Source organism: Phragmites australis, chromosome 7 (assembly GCF_958298935.1).
Source record: "Phragmites australis chromosome 7, lpPhrAust1.1, whole genome shotgun sequence".
NCBI classification, from domain to species: domain Eukaryota; kingdom Viridiplantae; phylum Streptophyta; class Magnoliopsida; order Poales; family Poaceae; genus Phragmites; species Phragmites australis.
Genome location: NC_084927.1, coordinates 26,050,595 through 26,073,837, shown reverse-complemented (window position 1 = coordinate 26,073,837; position 23,243 = coordinate 26,050,595). Strand labels below are relative to the sequence as shown.

At 43.0% G+C, this 23,243-nt stretch overlaps 2 protein-coding genes across 6 annotated transcripts; both read left to right on the top strand.

Moving 5' to 3' along the window:
* The first annotated feature begins 3,449 nt into the window (after positions 1–3,449).
* Positions 3,450–9,972, top strand: LOC133924402 (uncharacterized). 4 transcript variants are annotated; one of them, XM_062369917.1, is made up of 5 exons: positions 3,450–3,781; positions 3,911–4,348; positions 4,592–4,927; positions 5,472–6,615; positions 7,263–9,972. In XM_062369917.1, exons 3-5 carry the CDS (start codon positions 4,776–4,778, stop codon positions 9,681–9,683), a joined length of 3,717 nt encoding a protein of 1,238 aa, XP_062225901.1. In that variant the 5' UTR covers positions 3,450–3,781; positions 3,911–4,348; positions 4,592–4,775; the 3' UTR covers positions 9,684–9,972. The 4 variants fall into 4 exon arrangements, with proteins under 4 accessions (XP_062225901.1, XP_062225897.1, XP_062225900.1 ...); XM_062369913.1 differs by having other exon boundaries at positions 3,911–4,425; XM_062369916.1 differs by having other exon boundaries at positions 3,911–4,440.
* Positions 9,973–15,798: 5,826 nt separating this feature from the next.
* LOC133924401 (uncharacterized) lies at positions 15,799–18,800 on the top strand. Of its 2 annotated transcripts, XM_062369912.1 has the most exons (3): positions 15,799–15,996; positions 16,831–17,103; positions 17,925–18,800. In XM_062369912.1, the coding sequence occupies exons 2-3, from the start codon at positions 16,863–16,865 to the stop codon at positions 18,572–18,574; spliced, it is 891 nt and encodes a 296-aa protein (XP_062225896.1). In that variant the 5' UTR covers positions 15,799–15,996; positions 16,831–16,862; the 3' UTR covers positions 18,575–18,800. The 2 variants fall into 2 exon arrangements, with proteins under 2 accessions (XP_062225896.1, XP_062225895.1); XM_062369911.1 differs by lacking the exon at positions 15,799–15,996 and having other exon boundaries at positions 16,003–17,103.
* Positions 18,801–23,243: the final 4,443 nt, after the last annotated feature.

Below are 23,243 nucleotides of genomic sequence, written 5' to 3'. Positions count from 1 at the left end.
TAGATATACATCAGAATATATAAGAAAATGCCGAGGTCAATTCATAGACAAAGAATATGTCTAAAACCAACAATTCATCCATCTCAAAAAGGATGAAAAAAATACCCTGAATATATTCATGCTGCCACCTAACATATGTTTCTTCAAAAAAGAAAAAGAATGAAAAAGATAAGGTCAAAAAGTCGATTGAAACTTGATGAATTGTAGAGGACAACACATCATCTCAAGAAAATGTGATATGGAAGCTAATTTGGCCAAGATGTCATCTCTTGGTAGGAGCCCCACAAATTGAATCCTCTAAACTCTAAAAGGTATCGGATAATTAGAGATGTTATTCTTGATTCCTGAGTGGGATATATACAAGCAGCGGTCACCATATCAAAAGAGAAGGTGAAATGGCCAATACAAATCATCTTAAGACTAGTGATAGATCATGAGTTCAAATAACTAGTCATGACAAAAAGTGTTGGACCTACAAATTCTCGCACTACTACACAACTAGTCATAAATGTCGCCTTATTAGTGTCGGTTCAGTAAAAATCGATACTGATAAAGTATCAATGCCGGTTGGTAGTAAAACCAAGCATCAACCCATCCATTTAGATAAAAATTAGCATTTATAATTAGTATCAGTGTCGGTTCTTACTAGGAAATAGCATTGATAGTATAAATCTTTTGGGTCTGATTGTAGTATCAATGTCAGTTCTTACTAGGAAACCAGCACTGATACTACACTGATACTACGATTGGACCCGAAAGATTTATGCAATTGAATCTTGGCTCACGATCTGGCATCTGCCCGGCTTAGTCCACCTTATCCTCTCGCTCTCTCGCGTCCTCACTCCTTATCCTCTCGCTCTCTCACCATCAGTCTCTCCTCTTCCTCTCTCCTCGCCTCATGGACCACTCCACCATCAGTGACTGACAAGCCATGGAGGCAGCCGTCCTCATGCCCCAGAAGGTCTTCTCGCCGCCCGCGGCGCTGGCGAAGAAGGTGCCAGCGGTGATGCCAAAGCCCAGGTGGTGTGCGGCTGAGCGATCACGGTGGCGGCGGATCCAAGTGCGGTGGTGATGACTGAGCGGGCGCGGTGGCGGCTGGTGGATCCAAGTGCGGTGGCAGAGGATCCAATTGTGGTGCGCCCGAGGGATCTAAGTGCGGTGGCGGCGGATCCAAGTGCGATGGTGGCTGACGGATCCAAGTGCGGTGGCAGTCGAGGGATCCAGGCCCGTTGCACGTGCGGCAGCTGAGTGACGGCCTAGGGATCCAGGCATGGTGGCCGTGCGACGGCGGGATCCAGTGTTGTACTGTGGCGGCGGCGTTCGAGCCGTCACATTATCTTCATTTGCAGGGGTGCCCGGCGGGAGGAGCGGCATCCGAGCCGGCTCGATTCCATGTCGGCTCGGATGCCACTCCCGTCACCGCTAATTCTCTTTTTTTATTCTCTGAAAATAGCAATTGTGTCGATTGGTGAATCGACACTGATAGTAGCCAACTATCAGTACCGAGTAAGGAGTGGTGGTTGAAAAACCAGCACTGGAGCCATTTGTCAACCGACACTTACATGCCATTTTGTAGTAGTGTCGTGGCCTAGCCCACCAAGTTTGGGTGGATGGAGCTTTGGCAGTGACATAAGGTTAAAATTGAAAGAAAATGCAAACACTAAAAATTCATACGATGAGATGAGGTTCGACCTAGGTAGCATGAAATCTTGACCGACAACCATTTTAGCTAGGCTTGTGCTGGGGATTCTAGTCGGGAATGGATTGAGATTTCCCCACATTTGTGCCAGTTGTTGATGATGCATCACGACAATGTGTGAGGTGTTGGATGATGCATCTCCACAATAATCTACTACCACGATAATAAATGAGCATCCTTTTCCTTAAAACTTTCAAAACGGATCCTATAGAGATGATTGTACGCCAACTGTTAGATGACGCGTCGCCACAATAATCTACTACCACGATGATAAATAAGCATCCTTTTCCTCAAAACTTTCAAAACGGATCCTATAGGGATGATTGTATGCCAACGATTGGATGACGCATCGCCACAATAATCTACTACGACAATGATAAATGATCATCATTTTTCTTAAAACTTTCAAAAATGATACTATATTAATTTTATGCCAGTCGTTGGATGATGCATCACCACAATAATCTACTATGACAGTGATAAATGAGCATCCTTTTTCTTAAAACTTTGAAATTGGATACTATAGAGATGATTGTATGCCAACCGTTGGATGATGCATCGCCACAATAATCTACTACGACAGTGATAAAATGAGCATCTTTTTTTTAAAACTTTCAAATCGGATACTATATAGATGATTGTATGCCAACTATTGGATGACGTATTGCCATAATAGTTTACTACTACAGTGATAAATGAGCATCATTTTTCTTAAAACTTTGAAATCATATGTTGTATAAATGATTATATGCCAACTGTAAGCGCACAGCTGAATCAAGAAAACTGGTATAAGGAAGGACTTTATTATAAATGATGACTACAGAATTAAATAGTTTCATGTGGAGAGGCAAGACAAAGGTTAAGAGGGGTTCCAAAGAGGTAAGTAGTAATAATTATTTTTCTTTTTCAAGAATGAAACCAGAAATCTAATATGCATGCATGACAAGTCCTAAGAGAAAAAAGAAGGCGCGTTACACAATTGTCTTGTTCGTACTCTATTCATACTTGAACACAATGAACCATTTTTCACGCCAGTACTATGCCATTTTGTGGTTCCCAGGTAAAATTTTCCAAACTACCTCGTTTCATGTACTTGAATCCTTTTCCTTTTGTTGTACTTGAATTATTATTAGCAGACATTTTGGTATTATTTTATTCAAGTATGATTACCTTTGGCCGCATGAATTAAAATTTCAAGTACTATTATGGTCGGAATATATAATGTCATATACATGATGTCAAGATTTAAAACTTTAACTGCTACTTTGTATTAGAATATTTAGATTCGATAAATATATTAATATATTTAGTATTTAAAGTATTTTTAAATCACTAAATTATTAATCATTTGAATATATATATATATATATATCAAGAGAAAAAATAGCGGTCAAAGACGTCCATGCCTGTCACAAATGACAAGAAAATCTCGTATTCACGTAAAATAGTTTGGTTTTCAGAAAAATGGTGGCATTTCTGAAATTTTCGTTAAGATAGGACCTAACGTTGGCGCTTACCTCAATGCAATGAAGATAACAACAAAGGGAGAGGTAAGAGAGAGAAAACGGAGATAGTAAAAAAACGAAATAGAGTTGTGTAGCATAGGACAGGTCCCAGAAAAAAATCATCATTTCCTTGCCTCGGCGCTCTCTCACTTTTCTCATTCCAAAAGCAAATACGTAATACTCTCTCTCTCCTGGTCTCTCTCTAGAGTTGCTGTTAATGGTACAGCCCTGAGCCCTGCCTTTGCCTTGGTGGAGAACCAGATGCCTTTGACGTGTGAGTGGTTGGCGTTTCCTTCTCTTCCCTTTTTTATTTTTCACCCCTATCTCTTAGTATTGCTGTGTGGGACTAGGAGAGAGAAAGTGGGATAAATAGCAAGCCAACAAAATCAGCAGCCTCTCTCTCTCCCTATTTCTTCCCCTTTTCCTCACCTCCCCCCATCTGCTTCCAGCCCCCAAAAAATCAAAACATCCCACCACCACAGAGCTCCTTGCCTTCCTCTCCGTCTGCTCACTGTGTGGATCTACCAGGATGCTCTCTCTCGTATGCGCGCGGTGGGGGCAACAGAAGTAAAGAAAGGTGAGAACTTTGGTGTTCTTCCGATTTCTTGCTGTGATTTCTTAGGCTATTCTTGATTTCCCTACCTGAATCCGTGTGATTTTTCCTTGTTTTTATGCGTCTCTACCCCTTCTTCTTCGCTTCCTACAGGAAGACAGACATCTGCGGAGTGGATCTCTCTTGGGGTTTCTCATATTTGTGCTAGATCTCCGCTGTTTTCCTTTCTCCACTTGATGCGTATGTTGTTCTTGGCTACGCAGCAGAGATTCGTGATCCCCGCGTCGTGCTTTTCCAGATTTGGTGCCGTCAGGCCCTGTGCTCCACTCTTGTGCTCCGATGGCTCATCCTTTTCCAAGCCAAAAAATCTCCACCAGGCCAGAGATTAGGCAGCAAAATCCTTCCTTTTCTTGATTTCCCATATTATTTCTGGTTTATTATCCCCCTTTTCCCCTTCCCTTCTTTTGCTATTTATTTCCCCATCAGGAAAGCACTACCATACAAGCTTCCCTCCAGTGCTTGGCAACTGTTCATGTCTTGCTCACTGCTGTTCCCTTTGTGCAAATCCTTTGCAAGAGCTGCATGATCCGTGTAAGCTTCCCCTTATTCTGCTTCTTGGTTAGCCCCTCTCCTATCTTGCCATGGAATGATATTTCATGTGCTTTGAGGTAATCTGGCAGCAGGTGTTCTTCCTCATTTCTTCTTCCCTTCTCCCTTCCATCCATATCTTTCTTGCAACTTCTGTATACATAAAATGACGCCAGCAGATTCCCCAAGATGAGCTCGTCTGAAGTGGGGACATGAAATAACATGGGTCTTGGTTTCTCTCTGCAGGTGCCTGATGAGGTAGTGGGCGGCCGAGGAAGCAAAGTTTCTTGCTTTCCACCTATTGAACTTACCATCTTGGTATGCTGGAGTGCAAGGATAAGAGCAGGCCCAATTGCTTCAGAGCTCTTGGGTTCTTGGTGCCAACAGTAGCAGCTGCAGATCTGGAGGGAGCAGCGAAGGCGTTCATCAGATGTTATCCAGTGAGCACCCTTCAGGCCCCTCATGCTCCTCCAAGTCTGCTGGCCCGGGTGTGAGCGCTAATCCGGTGACGTCCGCGGCGGAGGCGCCGGCGTGTCAGGATCCCAGGGATCTGGTCCAACCGTGCCCCAAGTTCTCCATAAGGTGAAAAAGAGGAACCTTTGATTCACTACCTGGGGAGATGGATTAGTTTGGGTGTTTAAGTTCTTGATGGTGGATCTGTGTCTTTCTGATGCGTCGATTAATTATTGGCTGCTGCTTTGAGGGATCGGATTGGGTATGAATGGTTGCTTTCAGGATTAATCCGTGTTATTGTTGAGGGTGTTTAATTAGTTTAATTTTCTGTTGATTAATAAAAAGGTGGCCTTTTTTCACCCCCATAGAATCTGAAAATAAAAGGATGCTCCTTTGATGAATCTTCGTCCACTCTCTTCTTATGTTTTTCTTTTCCATACTTGGTGGTTCTGCGATAAACAGGCAGGCGACACATTTTTGTAGATTTCAGTTATGATATGACAGCATGTTCAGTAGGTGTATGTTTGTGTTGTTTTCCTATCCTCTTTTCAACATATTGCTGAGGGGATTGAATCTTATACGGTTTGGCAACACTATACAAGGAGTGTTATTCATCTAGCTAGGTACGTATTAGCATATGCTAATAGGTCCATGTTTCTGTCCCTATTTTCAGAGATTATGTTTTTGCTTCAAGGAGCAAAGGCGTCAAGAGAAGCTGGCCTTTCCATCCACGCTCGTTGCAGCTTTGCCTGAAGCGTGGTGTGAAGGATCCACTCCCTCCATTTGAGCCTCCTAATTTGATTCGGTCACAGCCATTTAATATTTTAACAGGCGTCGAGCAATCTGCTGCGTCTTCAGAAGCCATCGCTTGTGTTGGTCTGGTGAAGACTAGAGATGCTGGTTCGTCAAACGTGGATACAAGTGATATCAACTTCCAATCATGCCAACCAGTAGACGAGTCACTTGGTCTGTCACCATACACATCACCGGAGGATGGGAAATCTGGTATCGACCAAGTGGGGAGCACAAATGAATCAGACCATACTGAAGGAGCTATACCAGTAGATCTGCAAGATAATAGTTGTACAAAAGAAAGTCGACGAACTGAGGTCGCAGTGCCCTCCTGGCGGTCGAGAAATCTTGACTCATCGTGTGAGCCATCTGAAAAGAAGTGCAAGTTTGTAGTCAAGTTAGGCACCCCGACAGATATTCGGCGGGCGGAAGACATAGCATCTAACTCTAGCTCAGTTTCAGACCCGATGGCTTCAAAGACTTGTCCTGTTTGCAAAGTGTTTGCTTCCACTTCGAACACCACATTGAATGCCCACATAGATCAGTGTCTTTCTGCTGAGTCAAATACTGAGCTTGTTGAAACAGTTGTTGTGAAGCCTAAAGTGAAACCAAGGAAGAAGCGATTGATGGTGGACATATACAAGACTGCGCTTCCATACACACTCGAGGATCTTGATAGGAGGAATGGCACTAACTGGGCAATTGAGTTGGCTATGCCCACCGTGAACAAGGAGGTTTGCACTGGGAACCGAACCCCAGAAGTGGTACCATTTGACCCAAGAGATGATGAAAGAGAAGGAGATGTCTATGTTGATTCTAACGGCATAAAAATTCGAATTTTGTCCAAGTGTAGCGATGCACCTTTGATGTTGAGGGATGAGCTTGGTTCAAGGAAAGTTGCAAAGCATGAGACTGGGAAAGGTATACTAATAAGCAAAAAGATCTTCAAGTCGAAATTTTTGAAGAATGAAAAGCTTAAGATGCATGGAAAGAAGTACAACAAAATAAACCATTTTAATTCCCAGGTAAGCAGTGTCTTTTAACTTGATGCACAGGTTGTTTTTCACTGAAACTCCAGTTCTGTGTTCATTGTCTAGCTTAGTCAGATCGTAGACCATTATTCCATGGAGTGCATACTCATGATTTGTCAGGCCTCTTAGATTGGAGTTCAGAATGTTTTGACTGATGTGGCTGTTGTTTTATGAACTCTGCACCTACTCCATCTCATTTTAACTCCACGTATTGTAAAAGATTTGTAAGAACAGAGGCTTGACTTGGACATGATGCTATTAGCTCGTAAATGTAGATGCAAGGGTATAGACAACTGTTTTTGTTGACTATGAGCCCCATTGTTTAATTATTACTGAGTTCTTTGTTTCATAGAAGATAATAGTGGTCACAGCATGTTGATGAAAAAACACTTTTAGGTCCTGGAGGCAACATTTATAAAACTTGAATTTTGTTAGCCTGTGTTGGGTTCTCCATGAGTTAATTTATGCCTGCTATTGATTTTTCAGATGTTATGTTTTTGGGTGGATGAAGATATCTCGTATTCTTTTAGGTTTAAAACATTCCTCAATTGCATATGATCATAGTTTGTTCTGCAGTCAATTTCATTCAATTGCTTTTTTCTATTTTGCACCTTTGATTTATTCCTGTGACACATGCACAGGTTCAAGCATACTCGCATGGAGGTACCAGTGAGGACACCTCTGAGGGTGAGATGCATATGCGGAATCCTACTGAAAGCACCAGCAATCGTGGTTCAGGGACTATGAGGCAGTGGGTGTGCTCCAAACGCTCAGATATCTCCAAGAATGTTAGCAGAAAGCTTGGTGATAAAACATTTGATAAAGTGACATCTGGAGCACAGAAATTGGCTACGAGCAGCATGCTTGGCTTTGATGATTCTCAAATTCCGGGAAGTCCTACTGGGGTGTTTTCTTCCCAGTCGCCAGAAGAGATGGACACTACTTCAGAAGCCAATGGCGTTGAGCAGAGTAATGGTTCTTCAAGATTGCTCAGTTCAATTCCTAGATCGTTGTCAAAAACTCCTGTGCAGAGCAGCATCATGCCAAAAGTGCCTAGATCAGCTGCTGCTCTTGCCAAGAGAAAAATTAAGGAGATTGGAAGGAGAGAAGCTAATAAATTAGATAACTATGATATAATGAGGAACTCCACCTCAGCGAAAAGGTCTGAAACTAGGAGTCTTTCCTACTCCATTGCAGGGCCTAGCGATGGACCAAATACCTCCAAGAAGTTCCGGAAGCATAGATCTCTGTTGAGGACTGGCAGGCGTGCATTTTCACCTTCTAGTAGTAAGCTAGTTCATGGTTTTGGCCAAGACTATGAACCTGATACCAGACATGTAAACAAGAAGTTCAGGCGTATTAGTAACGGTGCCCCCAAGAAGTTTGTGAAGCATACTGAAGAGGATACTCCTGATAATGACTTCTCTTTTGGAAGTGACATGCCAGTATCGGGACAACATGTTGATCAGTTTGATGTGGCACAACACACAGAGGGTACACAAATGGATTATGAAGGTGAAGAACCTGAAACTGATATGCCACATGCGGCAGTCTCCAGACGTAATCCTGCTGACTCTTGCAATGAACTAAGCTATGGTTTTCCGAGTACTGAAAATAACAGAACTGGCAATGATGTTTTGGTTGAAGGCTATGGGGTAGCGGTGGAGGATCCAAGCTCTAGTGAGCAACTAGCACATCATGCTCATGAATCCAACAGTGTAGTCAATAATGAGATGGAGGAATGGCAGATAGATCCGGCTTCAACAAAGGAATCTAGTGCCTGCTTGACTAGTAACAGGGACATGGGTCCTGGAGCTCCTCAGGATAACTCGTCAATAACATCGAATAGAGAAGACTCTAACCAAGAACATGGTTTGCCATTCGAACAGGACTCACTGGATTCTCCGGTCTCGACTACCTCAACCATGTCTGCTCCGACTGCTTTGAAGGATTCAAGGATTGAAGAGTCAGAGCCAGGACCATCTACTGTTAGGACTGTTGAAGAGCGAATCACTGGGAGCTTGAATCAGGAAACCAAGTCAATGCCTATGGCCAGAGAAGGTGAACAACTACCTAATGAGAAGCCTTTTTGTTGTTCTTGTCGGGAGAGCATTTCCAGAGAGTCTCAGTTACACCATCAAAGTGCGGTAGCCAGACCAATGCTGAATTTTACTGGAAAGCAGGTTCCACACTTGCACATTGGTTTGAAGGCATCATCATCTTTCAGCACATACCAAAGAACCAGCACAAAGGCTAACCCTTGCTTAGATTCACATGTTCATCCTTTAGCGGCTAAGGTGTCAGCTGAATCTGCTATGAACCCCCCATCCTATACAACAGATTGTATGAGCCCCTCATTACAAGCTCAGCTTCCTTCACCATCGAATCCTATCTTAAGACTGATGGGTAAGAATTTGATGGTGATGAACAACGAAGAGAGTGTGCATCCTCAAGCACCAAGTTCGGATTACATCCTGAGGGGGAATTATGTGGCACCTGTTGGTTTCGGGCCTTCAAATTACCAACATCTCAGTGATTCTGCATTTATCAACACGGCTCCAGCCACAGCCAGTCACCAAATTCCTATACCAAATGTTCAAGCTGGAAACTTTGCTGGGCCTCCATTGCACAGTGCTTCCGTGATGCAATCAGACCATCATTCCCAGCAGAAGTCGTACAGAAACCTTGTGCCAGTCATGCATCATCCAACCTACATGATGAAAGAAGTGATTGTGATCAATGACTCTCCTGAACGCAGAAGTGAGCCACAAGTTAGCATGCTTCTCCCCCCTGCCCCCTCTCCGACAACAATCTCAGTGCCAAACACTATGCCACGCGGGCCATTTTACTGTCTTCCATCACAAAGCCCAATTTTGCCAAGGGAGAGGGCTGTTGGATCCCTGCCTGTATTCGGAAATGTTGGCTCAATGGTTGGTCTCAGCTCATCAAGTCAAGGAAGCCAAACGGAAGTAGCCAATCCTTACATGCCAAATCCGTTCTTTGTCCAGTCTCCAATTGGTTACATAAACCCGCCGGTGTACTATTCACAAAATTTGCGGTGATAATATCTCAGTAGCTCAAATGACCAGGAGAACTCCATCTAGATTGCCGGTCATCACTGTCAAAGTGTGTGTGTGTGGGGGGGGGGGGGGGCGGTGAGAGTTTTGTGATGGGTCTAAAATACTGAGATTAGTGAAGCTGCATGAGTTGTCTGACTTTCATTGGGATTTTCACATAGGTTGCTTCTTTAGTTTTTCCTTAAAGGTAAACATGTTTGCCTTCAAAGTATTTTAATTACATTCTGCAAAGTTGCAGTAAACTATAGTATGCAATGCCCAATAGTTCTCGAAAGGATTATATCGTACTATTTATCGAAGAAACTTACACCTTACATTCCAGCAAAGTTTTTTCTTTCATGTTTGGTCCTTTTCACTCTGTTCTGTGAATGGTTGCTCATCAGTTTGTGAGTAGTGATTTTGCATGGCGTCACAAGAAATTGACGAGGTATTTTGTATACATGTGTTAGAACAAAAAAAAAAAAATCTGATGAACCGACCTCTGTATCGTCCCTCGTGCTATAAGCCAGTTTGGAGCTTAGGATATTCTCCATGACCATGAGGCTAGTTAAATTTAGGCAGAACAGGCTGATCTGGAAATATCACTTAATTACACTCCAAAACACAAATTTCGGGGTAGTGTTGATATCTTAAACCAGGTAGTTTAGGCTGCTAAGGTGAATTAAAAACAAGAAAGAGGGCATGCAGATGGATTATAGATGGCTATAATTTGGGACTGTTTAAGTTCAGATGAACCTGTTAAATGAAACTGTAAAAATCTTGGGCTGTGCATTGTTTCATCATTCATGGTGTCCGTTAGCCTCGTCCGATAGCATTGCCTGTAGAATCTGAAAACTTGCATGGTTGCATTAAGATAACCTGAAGAACAACTAACCACATGTGATACTAGAGAACATTAGCCCAGCTGAGTGGTTGCATGAATCTCTACTCTGAAAAAAAGGTTTCTTTTGCTTGCTAGCGTTATATGCTGACTCTCAAGGGGCCGCTGCTTCCAGATTCATTTATTCATGAAAAACTGTAATTGATGTGCTATGCCCTGACCAATACGCATCCTATGGAGAACTAGCCGTAGCTCGGTTTGTCAGCCGCATGGATGTAAACGCTGTCACCCAGGTTCAATCGCCGAGATCGAACTTGAGGTCTCACCTGGTGTTTATCCTGTTGCTCTCGGGAGGTATTACAGATGCAACATAGGATACGTATATGCATGCGTGTTAAGTAAGATGTGTATGCTCATACATTGAGAGTATAAGATCCTTCAATAATATATCTTTATCGTGTAGTTAGGAGTACGAGGATAGTGCGTGAGTTGTGTGTGCCCTCAATTGTATCCTAGATAAGAAAAACACGCATCCTGTGCCGGTGAATTTTCCTTTAGGTTTGGTTTGAAATGGTCGTTCAGGTTAGTTTTGATTCATGGTACCGCTTGCTACTACATCATGCAGGTTTTTGATGATTACAACATCCAGATGCTGGTTAAACACATGTAAATGTTCAGCTAATAGAAACGGGTTAGAAATATAGAGAAAGGCAACTTCATAAGGATATGAACACATGATCTATCTTGATTGTCTATCTTTTCCATCTAATACTCATATATTCATTTATTCTCTTATGTATCTTAGATTTTTTCACCTACTTAACACATGAATCTTATCATAAATAAACTGTCATACCATTTTCTCTTCCTACAAATATGTGACATAAAACTGGAAAAAGCAGAAGTTGGAAATCAGTTAGTAGTAGTATGGTGAAAGTAAATGGTAAAGGGTGAGATTACATATAGAGCAGTAGCAACTACTCGTAGGCTCGTAGCAAGCGACGGATGGAGTATGGGAAAAGACAGTGGCAGTCTCTTCTCGCGCTGCAGCCTTTTTTTTTTTTGCAGCCTGGCTCTGACTCCTGGCCTGGCCTAGCACGAGGGCACCAATGAATAATGGCATCACTGAAATCCTTCACCGCACACCGGATCGGAAAAGCTGACCGGCGACGGCGATAGGTTGGCTAGATTTCAATGGCGGGGAGCCGCAGCAGCAGCGCCGGCGTCGGAGTTGCGAGGAAGGTTGCAACGAGCAACAACGAGATGGCGCAGCGCGTGCGCGCGGCTAACGTGAAAAAAGAAAAGAAAAGAAAAGGAAAGGAAAAAAAAAACCCCGATGCCTCGCTCGGCGGTTAGGCCACCGCCGAGGGATCTCGCCCGCCCGCGTGCGTGCGAACCCATCCGGCCGCCGGCGGCGATCGGCGTCGGGTCCGGTGTGGGCATGGCGAGCCACCGAAGCAGCAGCAGCAGCAGCAGCCCCGTGACCCTGAACCACCGCAGCCAGCAGCGATCCAGTGAACAATACGCCTGCCGCTTCGTTTTCAGCAGGATGGTCCCAGAGTAAATAGCTGCCTACCGCTCGCAGCAGCTGCAGCTGCAGCTGCAGCTGGAGGCTGGTGTCGTGTGCACGTAACAGCGGTCCGTACCAACATAATTAGCCGCAGCTGTTCGCGGCCGTACGAACGATCGGTTTCTCTCTCTCTCTCTGATCTCGGCATTCCATTCCATTATCTAAAAAATCCAGTGATTCTCTCTCTGTTCGACGGAGGGAGGGAGAGAGAGAGACGAGGCATGGACCAGCAGCAGTGGGGGTCGGGGCAGCGAGGGGTCGTATCGAAATAATGCCTTCTGCACTCACATGGACCACCGGTCGTCCGTTGCTTTGAGGAAACTCTTGCTTTGATCACACTAGCAAAAACACGTGAAACCAATAATATGAGGACCGTGATTAAAAAGTTTCATGAAAAATGTAATTAAAAAATAAAAAGTTGATGATACACTCTATAGACAGAACAAAATAATAATATAGTAATATTTTTTATGTTATAATACTGATAGCGTATTTAATTGTAGGTTTTCAAGTTGATTGCAAGTTTACAAATAATTTAAAATGAAGAAGACAGATGATTAGTTTTGATTATGTATCGTTTGATCATGTAAGTATACGTTAGAGATTATGTAAATCTGTTGTAAGTCGTCTATTTTACCGGAGTTTAGATGAACAAACATCCATATGATGAGCTTGTTGTGTATTTTCTAGAAATTTCAATGTGTATACCTTCTGTGGGCTGGCGTGGAGCTGTTAGACCGGGCTGGTTCTTTGGTTTCGGCCCACGCCCATGACTTGGCTGCTTATAAGCTGGCTGCTAGGGTTGGACTGGTGGAGCTTTCGGTGCGGGGTTTTTCCTTCTCCTCCTGGGTACTGGCGGCGGCTCAACGGCGGAGGCCGAATCCTCCGCTCCTCGTGGGCGGATTGGGTTCTGGTGGCTATGGCCGGGTTTTTCGGTTCTGGAAGCTGTCGGCTGGCAAGAGGCTGCGGGAGATTCGGAGGTATGGCTTTGGCCGAGTGCCTGCCATGGGGCCGAACTCGCATATATATATATATATATATATATATATACTCCTCTCCCTCACATGATTTTCAGATGAGTTTTGATCTCCTTTTACTTGTCTCCCCTGTGATTTTCTCTCTGTTGCATTGGTGAGGTTGAGCTCGAGTTCACCTCGTGCTTCTGGGCCGGTGCTCAGTCCTGAGGAAACTTGGTTGGCGCTCTGGAGCTGCACTGTCGAGGCTCGCGCCGTACTGCAGTGGCTGTGCGGTTGAGGTCTTGTATCTCCGACATCCCTCACACCGGCAGAAAAGGCAGATTGTTGGATTTCTGGGTCAGCGGCATTTGAGCCGTGCCTTACCTCGATCTTCAGTCATCTTCATCAAGTTGCACTGTGAGTCGTCATTTCCCTTTCTGTTCTGACTGTATAGATCCCTGATATATACATGCTCTGTGATGATCTATTGTGTTGAAATTGAGTTAGAATAATGAGTACAATAGAATTGATCTTGGTGCTCTGAGTATTATCATAGGCAGTGCTCTGATTTGTTCTCTGTTGAGTGGATTTCAGTGAGCTTTTGCTGAGGCTGAATCCTTCCTTGCAGTCACTGCCAATAGTTAGCAATGCCTGGACATGCGGCTTGATATTTGATCTCAGTACTTTCAGATATCTTAGTCTGTTTATTTGTCAGGCTTACTTGAGGTTCAGCTGTTATGTTGACCTCTGTGCAGAGACATCTAGTTGTCCTGAGTTTATTTTTAGTATAATTTTTATTATTGGTAGCTCTGTCCAGGTATTTGTAGCTTCTAGAGCATTGTATATCAAGATCTTTTTTAGGTGTGATCTTATATTCTAATTCAATTAGTGATATATATAATTGAACAGTTTGGGCGCAAATCTTCTTAGATTTGGAGCCAACTGTTGTAAATGATCTGAGAGTCATTTCCTCTATATCAAACTGATCAGTACTGTTTCAGATACTTGTTTCATAATTTCTGCAATTATTTTTTGCAGCCTTCTAAATTATGATCATGTTTTTATATATGGTTCTTGCTGTTTTTTTTATCTGGGATATGTATATATATGCTCGTATTATCGCACATACTACAACAGAGCTGAGCTTAGATTTTTGGAAATTGGTATCTGCGATGCGAAATTCCTGATGAAAACATGAAGCGCGTCGTTATTCTTCTTTCCCATGCATCTGCACTCGCTACTCTGCCAACCCGGCGTGCAGCTTGACTGTGTTCTTTCCGGGTGTATCGAGCGGTAGGCTTTGCCTTGTAGAGAAGTAGTACTGCAAAAGGCGTTGATGTGCTCTGTGTCCTAAAAGGGTGGCGAATGTCTTGATGGCACGGTGTCCACAAAAAGTGGTTAAACCCAAATGCCACGCTGAATTGGGATGCCAGCTTTTATTTCTGGAATTGTAACGGGTCAAATGCGCCGACAAGTTAAGCATTCCCTCCGGTCACAGATAAGCGATGACGTTAACACGGTTCCTTAAACCTAACTTTGACTGTTATTTCTTTAATATATTTATAAAACATAGTAAACAATAATATTATAAAAGTACTATTCGAGACAAATATACTTTTAAACATTTAAACTTAATATATAAAAAATAATTTGTGACTAAAGTTTAGAACTATTACCTATACGCTAAAAAAATGAGGGGATAATAAGAAAGTCCCAGCATTTTTCTTTAAAAAATGCCACGGTACTACTACTAGTGCAAAGCCATTCACCAGTCCATTTAAAATAGCCGGAGATGAGTATGGATGAAATCTTCACAACTCTGTATGCCAAATTGAACGATGTATTCGTAAAAAAAATCACCTCAGTGCCGGGGAACAAACTTCGCCAGAAAATTGAAGTTTTCAAACTTTAGTTTGACAAATAGCGCACCTACAGTACTTATTATGTGCTTGTAGATTTTTTATGTTTAACCTTTTTCATATGTGTGAATCAAATTTTAAAAGACATATGGAACAACCTATGAAAACTTAATGCAATAATTGTGCAAGAATGCAATAATTGTGCAAGACCTATGCACCACTTCTAAAGGATCTAATGCAGAGACCTTAAACGACATTTGTCGCCGGTCCCGCGCAACATTTCCAAAAGACCTAATGCAACGATTTTGCAGACCTAATGTAACGATTTTGCAGAACTTTTTTAAAAAAATCCGATACTTTTGCATCGTTGTTTTTGGAAGGACTGACGTTTCAGTTTGTGATGCGTGCGCGGTGTGTCAAATGTTTGAAAGAATACGTGACAACTTATGAACCAATAAGCAGAAAATTGGAAAGCACGAATCTAGAAGAAAAGTAGATGAGAAAGAAAAAGAATAATGAAAATGAACGTCCACCACACAAAAAAAGACGAGAGAACAAAAGAACAATGGAACAAAAGATTTTTTATTTTTGCAAAAAATTGTGTTTGCTTTCAAAATTTTCAATTATATATTCATGTTTGTAATGGGCGATGTGAGTATAGATTTGTAAATTTGAAAACAGACGTATACATTTACAATTTTCGGATTTAAAAAATAAAAAAATAAAAAATCTGCTACGACCAGGGGAGCCCATCGTCCACGCCGCGGCGGCCGCGCGGAGTAGAAAGCACGGCCTTTTTGCAATGGTGGACCGAAACTCGTGATGGGCTAGACCGCAGCCCAACAAAACCTGGGCAGGAAAGAATGCGGCGGCATCCATTGCGGAGGCGCTCCCTGTCGAGCTGTTTCTTCGTTCGCCGACATCCTTCGCTGCCTCCCTCTGCTTCGTGCTTTCCTCTTCCGTTCCGTGCCGCGCATCTTGTCCGCCGCTTCGCGGAAATTACACGGGATATATATTTATTCTTCCCGGTGCTCCGGTGTTTGTAGTTTCCACTCATCCGCTACCGCGATTCCAAGAACCTTCTTCGCGGCAGGTCCGTCTTTTCTTCCCACCTCCCTTCGCCAAGTTCTTTTCGAAATTTCTGGGAAAATTTTCGGTTCGGTGCAACCGATGACCACGACTTTTGGGTAGTTTCTTGGATTTTATTCGGCCGCCTGCAGCCTGCTTGGAGAAGTTCGTTGGTGAATTGGGTGCAGCTAGGATGGGAAGCTATAAATTTTCTGTGCTTGGATTAGAAGAAACGTAGGACCAAACCCTAGGAACCAAATTGCCTTCGGAATGTGTGAGATTAGGATGGGTTAATTGGATTTTACGACTAGGGCAAAATTTTTTGTCGAATTGCCTCCAAAGCCACCTCTCGATTCTTCTCTGGTTGAGATGAATTGGGGCAAGGTAGCTCGATTTGGTGGTGCAAATAGAGAGAAGTTAGCTGAATTACACTTTATGGATATCAAAACAGCTAGCTTTGATCGTGGCGTTGGAAGGGAGAATATGATCAGATTGCTTCCAGAGTTGTCTTTCGATGACAAGGCGGTGGTGCCCAAGTTAGCTCTCCCCCAGCTAGCGCCGCTAGATAAGTATTTTGTTCAAACATCGCAGAGGAAAGGATCTACATCAAGGAGATGGAGAAGAGTGAGGAGGCAATCACACGACAACCCACTGCATCTGAACATCGATTTCTTGGTGCTAGCCACACGCTATTCGCTGGGCATAGTAGGGTTGAGGATGTCCGGGGATTGGAATCAGAAACGGGTTAGGGTGAAGGATTTTGGTGTGGGAGGAACAGGACGCAAGACACACCGAAGAACTATTATGGACAAGACACATTCTTCCTTTGTCGAATCTTACTTGATAGCATCTGATGCAGGTGATGCTTTTAGCAAATACAGGCATAGAAAAATGTCAATGAGCTACAACGGCAATCAAAGCGAGGACCGGCAAAGTGAGGAGGTTCACTCAGCATACACAAGGTACAGCGAGGTTGATGAGGAGATGGTAATAAGGAGGAACTTTAGTTTGGATCGCACTGAAGAGCAAAATGATGAAAACGAGTGGAGTTGGGTGCCCCAAGATAAAGATGGTGATCCTCTTGCTGAATCAGTTTCTTCACTTCATACTACACAAGAAGTCCTTGAAAGTGGTACAAATCTTCTCTTTTTCCTTGTTTCTCATGCACTCTGTTTTAATTTTCTTATGCACTAATCAGTCGGTGCCTTCTCACCTTTTGTGCTTTTCAGCCATCTTAGACAATGTGTGATAGCTTAGTTGTCCAATACTTGTTCTTTGAAGGAATACTGGTCGAGTATATTGGTGGGCACTTGAAAACTTGAATTTTTTGGAGCTCAAGCATTGCTGGCTTCTTTAAATTGCCCCACAGAATCCTCCATTTTAGGATGCCATAAAAAAATATGTTGCTTTTTATCAAGCATGTGCATGCTCACTTAAGTCATGCACCAGCCACCAGCTAACATAAGGATAAAATAGGTAGATTTGTCCAGCTATATGTGATGATAGTTTGGTCACACCTCCCCCATTTATAATGTCATTGTGTCTTGTTGAGTGCTGCATTGATGCAGTACATGTCAAAACACACAGAATGTAATGGCTACGGTTTTCTGCCTTCCGCTATCCTATTTTTCTTTCAATCACAGACAATTATTATTTCTGAGTATGAAGTATTCCTTGATCAGCAGCGACTTCACAATATAGTATAAGGGCCATGCATGCACTTCTGGAAGTGTTCTTTTGGCTAGTTCTCGTTATGATGAATCACCTAACTCTTGTGGTTCTTGGTTATAACTTATAACAAAACTGTGTCATCCCAATTCTTAGTGAATTATTCTGTTCTTAGGTACCACTTGACTGCCACAATGTTTTTATTTGTTCAGTCTTTGTACTTTAGTTTGTGTTAACCACCTGTAAATTGTACTAAGTGATGTTTTGTTCCTGTGTTCTGTTTAGAGATAAAAAAATTATCAGAACTTAGCAAAGAGTTTGAGGCCGAGGAATCCAGTTGTGGTAACAAAGACCAAGATGTGATCGCTTTGCCGCATGGAGAGGTTGACGTGCTGCAAATGAATAAGATAGAGCATCTTGAACAGAAACTGAAAGAAGCATCAAACACTATCAGAGAAAAAGATCTAAGGTTATCCAATCTTCAAATAGTTATGGATAGCACACCTAGACCAATGCTGGAGGAGGAGGCCGCTAACATCGATCAGTTGGAGATGGAGGTCGAGCGGCAACTGCAGGAGAAACTACAAGCCGAAATTCAGTGTCTGGTCATGGTGAAAGCAAGACAGAATTGGCAAGTCCGGGCAGAGGATCAGATCGCCTTGGAGGAGCACAAGTCGTCTGCTGGGGACAACAACACGAGAATGATGCTCAAGCTGCGAGACACGGAGAGAAAGATCATCATGCTGAAAGAGCAGGTGGACAAGCTGGAGGCCCATGAGAAGGAGCTCCATGGGACGACCGAAGTCCTGAAGATGCAGAGCAGAACCTTCAAAGTGTCCCTCTTTGGTCTCGTCCAGCTGATAATACTGTGCCTTTCCTTGAAGATGTTCTTCGCGCGGGTCTCGGACACCTTCGGCGAGGTTGTACCAACATGATTTAGTTAGTGTTCTTTCAGCCTGTAAATTCGCTCTCCTGGTTTACAGTATGGTAGGAGGTACAGTTTCAATACAGTGAAGTGCAAGTGGTATTTGATGTACGTCAGAAACTACGCTTGTTCTGTAAAAAAATAGATGTGTGCACAAACTGGGTTCGATTGACTAGTCGGACAACATGACTGACGGTTTGCAGTTACTGAAAAGTATTGGCATCAGTTCCTTTCGAGCTCTACTTGTTTCCTGGTACTGGGTCAATGTCCATCAGCTCACCGACCACCCCTCAACCTCCCGGTCGAGCGCGTGCGTACAGGGAATGGCCTCGCACGCTGGGGCTCAGACCTGCCAAATGGAGGAACAAGAACAAGAATAGGCCCGTGGTCGTCCCGGTAGTGCCCCGACCTGCCGTCTGCCCGACGGGCTTCCGTGGAGTGGAGGCGCCAGCCCGATGGGCTCACGTGACGGCAGGCGCGCGCCGCGGCGTGATTCGCACGTAGAGCCAGAGATGGCTGTGATGGCGCTCCGGGCTTCTAGCAGCTAGCCAGCGATTTATATATAATATATATAATATTATTTTTAATATTTACAAGATTACATGCTTGTTTGAATTTTTTTAAGACTAAGTTACCGATACTTGTTCAACGGATGAGAGTAAAATGGGTGATATCTTATGGGTTATACAATCAAGTCTTTTGAATTTAATAAGAGCGGTGATCTGACAAGATTTTTCTCACAACATGTCACAACGAGCCCACCCAAAAGATATCACCCCCTATTCGGGCGAGATCTTGCCGCTAAATAATGCGTTCACATGGTCCCGACTGACGTCAACAGCTCATTTGCACCGGTGCCTAGCCAAGAGAGAGAGAGTAGAGAGAGGGAGGAGAGGGGAGAGAAGGGAGGAAAAATAGGAGGCAAAGCCCTATCGAAAAAAAAATGCTTTTTAAGTCTTATTTACAAACATGGTATGATACCATTAGTGCTAGATTTTGATATAGGTTAGAGATTAGATATATGGTTTAAATGTATGTTAGAATATAGATCTAAGTTTAGATATAGTTTAGCAATTAGATATAATATTTATATATATGTTAGCTATTAAATATGTGATTTAGATGTAATTTAGGCAAAACTTAGTTAATATATGTAGGATTTAGAGGTTTTACATGTAGCGACTCGTGGATTTTTTTGTCAATGTAGATTAACTGTTGGACTATATCTTTAATCAATGTTGCAATATTGAAGATGTAGATTTACATATATTTTTTCTATTGGAATAATGGTAGGGTTTTATATACATAGTTGACAGGTATGTCAGATAACTGACAATTTAGTATTTTTTTATAGGGACAATGATCAAAATAGACTCTAAGGTTCAATATATGACAATTAGTATTGTGAGCAATCGTAAGAGAGATGGTGTATGCTGGGAGATGTACCCGCTCAGGGAAAATCAAGTATGAGGATGTACTTGCAGGATGCAGTAGAAAGAAGTTGGCCACCTATGTTGCTTGTGCAATGAAAGAATAAGGAAAGAGATAGTAAGATGCAGGGTGGAGTACACGGAGGAGGAGGGTTGGTGAGGGAGAGTTTGATGAGCAGGAGGGTAATGAGGATGGCAAATTAGATGCTGCATAGTTATCGGATGATCCGATTTAACTCACCGATGAGGCAGGCGAGGGGGAATAACTCTCTTCTCTAATTGAACAGATGAAGCGTGATGATCTTGTGGCAACGAAGCTCCTGAGTATGACATATTGAATGATAAGGACAATATTCCTGTTATCGTAGACTGGAACAATCCGAACTTTAACAACCTTGTGTTGAATGGGGGAATCAAGTGCCCTGGGAGTATACACAAAATAAGGTGATCAATGGGGCTAGGTACTCTACCAGTCAGGCCATGAAGGATGTTGTGGCTTAATGAGCGATATCGCTTCAATGACAATTTTATGTTGTGAAGTCAAGCAAAAAGGAATACGATGTTAAGTGCGTAAAGGAGGGTTGCCTGTGATGGGTGTACAGCTTTAAAAGGGAAAGTGATTTGAGTATTGGAATGTGTCGATTGTGGTGGATTACACATGCACGCTCGACAAACTTGAGCCCAGTCGCAGGAACAACACATTAGCCTTTGTTGTTGCTGTGATGTACGTCTAGATTGTGAACAACCTGAACTATGAACCAGGATCCATAATCAGGATAATTAAAGAAGAGTACAAGTACACTATCAGCTATAATAAGATATGAAAAGCAAAGAGGAAGACAATTGATATGAGGTTCGTGGCCTACAAAGTATCATATGACAATCTTCCACGCTTGCTACATACCATTGTTCTAAGGAACCTAGGGACGTATTACTACTTTGATAAGTACTTATTGCAGTTCGAACCTGGCAAGTTTGTCTTGAAAAGAAGCTTTTTTCCCATGTATAAAAGCATTCGAGCATTGACGGCCTATCCTCTGCATCGACGGCACTTTCCTTATCGACATATACAAGAGTTAAATCCTAACTGCTATTAAGGTTGATGGAAACAACAAAGTGCTATCATTTGCCTTTGCATTTATGGAGTGTCAGAACACTAGTAATTGGTATTTGTTCCTATACCATGTCAAGATGATAATTGTGGGTGCTCGGCCGGACGTGTGCGTTATATATGACTGGCATATAGGGATGCTCAAGACTATTCAGGATCTGCAGAATGGTAAGGAGGATGGCATGATGGGTCATGTGTGGCCAGATCTGTAGAGTAGGTGGTGCATGAGGTATTTGTGTGTAAACTTCTTTCAACAATTCAAGAGGTTGTGCGGTCAGAACCAACAACGAAAGTTTGATGTGCTTTGGAAGGCATTGGATGAGTTGATAAGAAGCAAACACAAGAGCATACACGAAGGCCCGTGAGGGGACCGGAGGATGAACTAATAGCTCTTGAGCCACTTCCTACGGATAATGAAGTTGACATAATGCAAAGGGTGAAGTCATCTACCAGGTCATTTAGCGAGTGGATTGATAATGAGCCGAAGGAGAAGTAAGCTCTACTCTATAACACAAACGGGGCTAGATATGACATTATAACTACAAATCTAGCAGAGGTGTACAACTAAGTCACGAAAAAGGTGTGAGAGGCATGTCGCTAGTGGGGATAGTAGAGGTCATACTTCAAGGAACCTGCAAGTATTTTAGGGACTGTTGTGCATTAGCTCAGCCGACGCTAAATGACGCTCGTCTGATTTATAGGATGAATATGACTAAGTACATGGAAGACAAGATGGAGAAGTCGAATATGCACCGGGTCAAGACTATGGAAACTGCACAACACAAATACAAAGTTTTTTGCAGGGACAAAGGAAGGAGGGGGCATGCGTGAGTTATCCAAAAGTGCACCCTCTTCTATGACAGGTGCGTTTGCAAGCTACTACAAGCCAATGGTACTGCACAAGCTATGCTTACATGTGATTGCCGCGTATGCTGTGAGAAGCATGAGGACTCAAAGGCACGTCACGAACTACTTCAAGAAGGAAGCTTTGTTCAACACTTGAAACCATGAGGTCTATGGTTTCAGAATTTATGATTCTTTCACAAAGGATTCTGGGCCAGATTGTGTGTTCATCCTTTATCCCGAGAAGATGAAGAAGATAAAGGGATAGCGTAGGATGACGAGGATCCATAATTATATGGAGGAAGCAGAATTCGGCCGTCGCATGAAATGGTTCAACAAGTGCAACCAAACAGGGCACACTTACAAAAAATGCACTGTTGGTGTTCCAAGTGACAACCCTGCTGAACCAGATCCTTCAGCTCAGCTACAAATGGGAAACATTCTCGTGCCCGTCAATCAGCGGCTTTATCAACTCATTGAGTTCGATTAATGTTATAATTGCAGTGTGATGGATATTCGTATTTTTCAACATTGTAGTAGTGAGATTATTATTATGTTTGAGGTTGTGCTGTGTTATGTTTGAGGTTGTGCTGTGTTAAGTTATGATTTTTATTTTCAGCGAGTATGTTGTGTCGTGTGGAATGTATGTATGGGAGTACGGTAACATATTTGTGTAAGGATTGAACAATTTAGTCTCTCGTGTCATATGTTGCACTCTTACTTGTCGCTTTGTATTTGTTGTGCTTATCAAAGTGTAAATAACTTTTGAACATGCAGACATTGCACATCTTGAGCTGCTTGATACTCTACTCGAGTGAGGCACCATTTGTACCTCACCATTGTGCAGGGTGAGGAGCACCTGATACTACGATCTCATGTACTGGATGAGATCATTAGGGTTGACACTGGATCACGAGATTTGTATCATTTCAATGTTACGTTGTCTACGGCTTGTTGTCGCAATGGTTCGCTAACTGTATTTTGTTTGTAGGTTGCATTCTATTGGGCTTCTTTCATTGTGTCAGATGGTGGAGGTGGACGCATTGTTGGGGGCGTTGAGTTGGCCACACGCTTCAGCTACGATCGGGGCCTTCTCGCGGCCCTTGTGGATAGATGGCATCCCGACACGCACACCTTCCACCTCTCGTGCGGTGAGATAGTGCCCACACTTGAGGACGTGTTTCTGCTGATGAGCCTACCTTGGGTGGGTGCAGCTATTGGTGCAATGGATGTGGGTGTGGCGTGGCGCGATGAGTTGCCTGGCCACTTCTCCGTTGTTCATCGAAGGGATGGCC